The 7108-nt window shown below is 38.7% G+C and overlaps 1 protein-coding gene across 2 annotated transcripts in view; it reads right to left on the bottom strand.

Moving 5' to 3' along the window:
* MCPH1 (microcephalin 1) overlaps positions 1-7108 on the bottom strand; it is a 343376-nt gene that overhangs the window by 277450 nt on the left and 58818 nt on the right. For both annotated transcript variants that reach the window (XM_030884654.2, XM_045286702.1), the window contains one exon: positions 919-1028. In XM_030884654.2, coding sequence (XP_030740514.2) covers positions 919-1028 — 110 coding nt within the window. The remainder of the gene's footprint in view (positions 1-918; positions 1029-7108) is intronic.

The following is a 7108-nucleotide window of genomic DNA, read 5'->3' as shown; positions in this document are numbered from 1 at the left end:
TTTGGGAATGATGAGGGCAACAGATGTATAGATGTGCTTTACACAATTGATCTATGTATTGTGATGAATTTTATGAGCCCCAATAAATTGATTTAAAAAAATATATATTTGTAGCCTCGGGAATCCAAGGGTAGTTTTAACTCTGCCCCAGAGGGTTTTCTGTGTTGGAATCAATTTGCGGTCAATGGGCTGGGATTCTAGTTTTTACAATTATTCAGGTCAAAATCCGTATCTGATGATGACAATATATATACAAATATGCTTGATACAATTGATATATGGGTTGGTATAAGTTGTAAGAGCCCCCAATAAAATTATCTTAAAAAAAAAAAAAGATCTATACTGTGATATTAGTTAAAGAGAAAGAGACGCTGGGCAGTGTAATATAAGATATAATAATAATTTATAAATGATCAAGGGTGCATGGGGGAGGGGGGCAGAGAGAGGGAGGGGGAAGGGGGGTAAAAAGGAAAATGAGCTGATTCCGGGAACCCAAGTGCTAGTATAGAAATGTTTCCCTCGAATGGCTAAAGTTCAAACCTTGACTGGTTTACAAGTGAATGTTTGGGTTCTTAACAAAATCCTACCTCCTGAATGTTGATTCAGATTACAGAACTACAACAAACACTGGCACAACCAACAGGCTCTGCTCAGGGGAAGCTGCAGGCATTTTTACAAGTCAGAAATACATTGGCAAAGTGATGTGAGAAAGCTTGTTCCAGCCACAGTAACTCTGTGTCCTAAATGTGACCAAAGTTCCCCGTTTTATTATCAGAAGTTTCCAACATTTACTCATAATTAACTTAAATAAAATCCAAGTTTAATAGATTAGCTTATGCTTCATAAACCCAGAACAGACTATGAGAGTGTAGCAGCATTTGAAAGTTTAGAATGACACTGTTATACAAGAACACTGACCTTTCTAACACTGCTTTTTTTGTTTGATTCTTCATGAGGGTTGCCGAGTTCCTGAAAGCCTTCGAGTGAGCCATGCAAAACATCATGGCTTATATGTCCATCTCTAACACCTAAAATCCAAACAGAGATTAATTAAAACTTTATGGGAACTGAATACTAACTACAGCTTAGGCAAAACAAAAAAGGAAAGTTAAATTTACATGTAATTGTGAGGTTGTCCCAGGAGTGAGCAGTGTTTCATTCTGTGGTACACAGATAGGGTCACTAGGAGTTGGAACTAACTCAACCACACCTAATACTCAGATTCCCCAGCATTGCAACTCACAGTGACCCTATAGGGCTGAACAGAACTGCCTCTGTGGGTTTATAAGGCTGTACATGTTTATAGGGACAGAAAGCCTCATCTTTCTCTCACAGAGGGGCTGGTGGTTTTATGCTGCTGACCTTGTAGGGAGCTGCCCAACTTCTACTACACACACAAAACCCACCTTCTCCAAGTAAGCAGTTAACTATTACAGAAAATAAAAAATTGTAGTTACTGAATCAGTCTGAGTCTTTTTAAACCAGCAGTTTTCAGTACAAAGCTGCAGTTTTCAATCTACCAACAACAGATGCCTATGGTTCCACCTTTAACTTTCCCTCAATTATCTACCTTAGACCAGCTTCTCAACAAGCAGACACACACCAGAAAGAAATATCTCCAGGAACGCATGATTTCATGATGCTAAACTATGTAGAAATCCTAAATATGAAATTTTTACTTTGGGCTCACTAATCTAACAACATGTCTTCTATCGCGCTTATCATCTGCTCATAACCCCTAATTAGTATATGAAGACAACTAGGGAAACAAAATCTTGACACAGAGGACAACTGAGAATAGCAGTCAGGGAACATTGAAGCCATTGTCACAAGTGACTGTTAGTGACCTTACATAGGAGATAAATGTCAACCCCACCTGCCAACATCATTACACTCATTTAGCAACATGCTGATCCAAGAAATTCTTAGTGATCACTTAAACATTTAACTGGTTACCCACTGAAGAGCCAAAGATGGATGTGCCATTGCCTTCATTCTTAAGGAGCGCACTTGCTAATAGGTGATGTAGACATAGATTAATAAACAAGGCAAAAATTATATGAGTCATCAAAATAAAAAAATTATATGTGACTGTTTTCACATAAGATAGGTAAGATGCTATGATGGAAACAGATATTTCTAAAAAGAACACATTTTCACATTAAGAACACTGCTAATTTTTTTTGTCAAACATTTGGGGTTTTTTTTGTTTTATTAGGGGCTCATACAACTCTTATCACAATCCACACACACATCAATTGTGTAAAGCACATTTGTACATTCATTGCCCTCATCATTCTCAAAACATTTGCTCTCCATTTAAGCCCGACATCAGGTCCTCTTTTTTATCCCTCCCTCCCCGCTCCCCTCTCCCTCATGAACCCTTGATAATTTATAAATTATTTTGTCATATCTTGCCCTGCCCAACTTATCCCTTCACCCACTTTTTCTGTTGTCCGTCCCCCAGGGAGGAGGTGACATGTAGACTCTTGTAATTGGTTCCCCCTTTCCAACCCACTCTCCCTCTACGCTCCCAGTATCGCCACACACACCACTGGTCCTGAAGGGATCATCTGCCCTGAATTCCGCTTCCAGTTCCTATCTCTACCAGTGTACACCCTCTGGTCTGGCCAGCCTTGCAAGGTAGAATTCAGATCATGATAGTGAGGGGCGGAGGAAGCATTTAGGAACTAGAGGAAAGTTGTATTTTTCATTGATGCTACATTGCAACCTGTCTGGCTTGTATCCTCCCCAATACCCCTCTACAAGGGGATCTCCAGTGACCTACAAATGGGCTTTGGGTGTCCACTCCACACTCCCCCTTCAATCGCTATGGTAAGATTTTGGTTCTGATGATACCTGATCCCTTCGACACCTTGTGATTGCACAGGCCAGTGTGCTTCTTCCATGTGGGTTTTGTTGCTTCTGACCTAGTTGGCTGTTTACCTTCAAGCCTTTAAGACCCCAGACTCTGTATCTTTCGATAGCAGGGCACCATCAGCTTTCTTCACATTTGCTTATGCACCCATTTGTCTTCAGTGGTCGTATTATGGAGGTGAGCACACAATATTATTTTTTTGTTCTTTGATGCCTGATAACTGATCCCTTTGGCAGCTCGTGATCACACAGGCTGGTGTGCTTCTTCCATGTGGGCTTTGTTGCTTCTGAGCTAGATAGCTGTTTGTGTACCTTCAAGCCTTTAGGACCTCAGACGCTCTATCTTTTGATAACTGGGCACCATCAGCTTTCTTCACATTTGCTTATTCATCCGCTTTGCCTTCAGCGGTTGTGTTGGGAAGGTGAGCATCATAGAATGCCAATTTAATAGAAGAAAGTATTCTTGCATTGAGGGAGTACTTGAGTGGATGCCCAATGTCCTTCTGCTACCTTAATACTAAACCTATAAATATATGCACATAGATCTAGTTTCCCATCCTTATATATAAATATATTTGCATATGTACATGTCTTATCTAGACCTCTATAAATGCCCTTCGCCTCCCAGCTCTTTCCTCTATTTCCCTTGAATTTCCTCCTGTCCCACTATCATGCTCAGTCCCTACCAGGGTTTCAGCAATTCCTCTTGGTTACATTACTCTTGGTCATGTCCTACCAGGCCTCCCACACCCTCCTCACCACCGATTTGGATCACTTGTTCCCTTGTCCCTAGGTTTGTCAACACCATTATCTTTCCCCCCACCTCCCCTTCTCCCATGTACCCCCAGGAACTATCAGTCCCGTTGTTTTCTCCTCCAGATTGTTCATCCAGTCTATCTTATTTAGACATACCTGCGGAGATAATAACATGCACAAAAACAAGACAGAGCAAAATCAAACAATATACAACAACAAACCAACGACAAAAAAACAAAAACAAAAAAAGAAAAGCTTGTAGTTAGTTCAAGGATCATTTCTTGGCCTTTAGGAGTGTTTTCCAGTCCAGTCTGTTGGGGCACCACGCCCTGGCCTCTAAGTCCACCTTTAGCATTCCCTGGGGACCTTGCTGCTCCATTCTTTTGCTGTTCTGTTGCACCCCCTTAGTGTTTTGCCTTGGTGTGGTGGGATCAGATTGGGTGCAATTCCCACACTGTCTTCGGTGTTGTCCCCTGTAGGGCTATGGGTCAGTGAGGGGCGTCATGTCTCACAGTGCGGCTGGCCATGTGGTCCTTTCTGTGGACTGGCTTAAAGATAGGCTAATTGGTATCTTCGTCCTCAAGGCCTGGTGGGCCAGAATGTGCTTCACTTCTCTGCTCCTCCTTCTCCTCCATCTGCTCCCGTGTGCTCCGATCAGATATGACCCTCTTCCGGAGCTGCAGATTCAATGCCATCTTTTGAAATAAATTATTCTGGGGGGAGGGGTATGCTAATTATTTTTATGTATATAAAAAACTAGTAGAGAATATTTTCAGTAAGGGGGTTATTTGCATAAAAATACAGCAAGTTTAGAATGTCGCAAAAACATTTACTTCTTCAAATAAAAGGTTCTCGTTAAGTGAGGAAAAACTGAAAACTGTTCAATAGTACATCTGAACTTATTCATTGCAAGCTAAGCCTTGAAACTGTTCAGGTTCTAAAACAAACTAAATGCCCTGCCTATAAACCCTAAGAGGGCATTGCTTTGGGGACTCAAACCAATGATCCCACTACCTCCACATGAATCATTTTACTTCACTTCATTGCTATTCTACCTACAAAAGATTTGAATTTAAAGTTCACTGCTTGCCCAGTGCTACTTCATCCTCAGAACACTGTCCAACCTCAGCAAGGAGAAACAAAGGCTCTATCTACCTGGAGTTGATGTGTTAGAAGGCTGTGCAGGCTATTCTGCAGCTGACTTTATGTTCTACAGTCTAGCTATTCTAAGTTTCTCGCCTTGACTTACTTTGAAGGTTTTATGCATACTTTCTTATCTCTCTCCCCTTTCTACAATAACTTTTTCAAAATGCTGGTAATAGGCATGGATGCAGTCTGATTTTTATTTTATCTTTAAGATGTAAAAGTAAAAGTTACTAGGAATGCTAAAATATTAATGGTGCCACATGTGCATTTAATTCCTTTTTAAATACAAATATTTACTTAAAGCTAGAGTATATCAAAATAAGAACAGCCATGAACTAAAGATTTAATTTGGGATCACCTCCCTGGTTTATCTATGTAAGAACAACCAAACTATTACAGTTACTTGTTATAATTCTTGCCAAAAACAGGAAGTCGTAAAGCACTTTGTAAGCACTAAAATTAAGGCTCTATAGAATGCCCCATAACCTTTCAGAAACTAAGAAAAATAGTGATAATGCTATAGCATGTGTTCATAAATCATGCAACTCTAAAATGAACTAAGTAACCGAATTTTTATTTGATTATGTTACAACAGTATTTCACAAACACAGCTTAAGTCATTTAGTGATATGTTTTATTTGAGGATTTTCCTCAGTAAGCCCAAACCAGTTGGAAATGCAAAAGTAACTCTGAAAGCATTTACATGATGGGCACGCAGGTTTTATTACTTGCTGGAACCCAGGGAGCAAGTGTCGACTCCCCATTTCTCTGGTTTTCCTCCCACCTCTCAAATGACCTGTTTTATTTACTGCATTCAAGTTGTTGTTTCATGGGGTTGTCATCTGTTCTCTTCACACAATCCAAGGATGATTTCATAATTTTCAATAAATTACATCTTTTCTATACCTCCTGGCTGAGGTGTGTTTCTATATATCAAACTACCTACTGAGCATCATTTCAAAAGTTAGAAAAATTTCAATTAACATGCTCATAGTCCAACTTGTACCTATTTTTCTTTCAACATACTCTTATATTTTTCAATCACCCAATCTACTTATCAAAATAATAAATCTTAAACTCTCTCCTGTCCCAAATTCATCTTAATTTCATTATGCAAGTGATTAAATGGCTTAAAGATAGGCTCAAATATACAGGAAAAATCTTATAATAATCATCTAATTTTTTTCATTATCCTGAAATGCTACCATTTAGAAATGTTTTGAGAAAAAAATGCATCGAGGACATTTCGAAAGTGATCATTCAGTGTGAACTAGTTAAATCACAATCTTCACTCATTCAACCGGAGACAAGCAGTATTGATAATGAAGAAAGAAACTATCAATTGCGAACACTTGAAAGGCATGAGCTAAGGACATGAGTCTACTCAAACTGCAAGGAGAGAGACAGAAATGAAGACATGACACTGCAAAAGCCATAAAAGGTCTATGTAAGGAACGGGAACCTACTGAAAATACTACATACAGGCACATCAAGACAGTCAAAAGGGAACCCAGCAATAGCACATCAGAGAAAGAGCTAATCTCCAAAATACATAGAAAACTAAACCTTAACAATAAAAATATAGGCACAAGACATGAATAAACAATTTACCAAAGACAACATCCAGTCAACAACTATATGAAGAAATGTTTATTAACAATAAGAGAATTACAAATTAAAGCAATGCGATATCACCATACATGGACATTTCTGGCAAAATTCAAGAAAACAGAAAGTAATAAACGCTGACAAGGCCGTGAAGACATAGGAGCACTTTTACATTACTGGTGGGACTGTAGAACTGTACAACCATTAAGGAAATCAGTGTGGCACTTCCTTACACAAATGCATATACAAGTACCTTATGATTCAGCAATCTCTCTACTGGGTATAGACACCAATGAAATTAAGAATACAACACAAATAAACATGTGTACATCTATGTTTGTTATAGCAATCTCCACAATAACAAAAACATGGAAACGATGAAAAAAAACAATTACAGAGAAATGGATAAACAAGCTCTGGTACATTTATACTACGGAATTTTATGCATCAATAAAAAACAACTCTCTTATACACTGCAAGACATGGACAAAACTACAGAGAAGTTAGAAAACAGTTCATTTCACTAGGATAGATATTTAATATCACCATTGCTACAAGGAAAACAAAGTAGAAGCATGGTTTATAAACCATACTCAAGACTTTGCTGCTACAAGAAAAGGATGGGGAAGGGTAGAAAAAAATGGAGGGTTTAACAAGATATTATTGATTTCCTTTTTTGAGATGGACTGCATAATAGATACATTTAATGTTTCTTTAGTAA

The sequence above is a fragment of the Echinops telfairi genome, unplaced genomic scaffold, assembly GCF_000313985.2.
Source record: "Echinops telfairi isolate 266 unplaced genomic scaffold, ASM31398v2 ScPeMD7_9;HRSCAF=40, whole genome shotgun sequence".
Lineage (NCBI taxonomy): Eukaryota > Metazoa > Chordata > Mammalia > Afrosoricida > Tenrecidae > Echinops > Echinops telfairi.
Note: the sequence above shows the minus strand (reverse complement) of the source record. Positions and strands in the feature narration are given on the sequence as shown.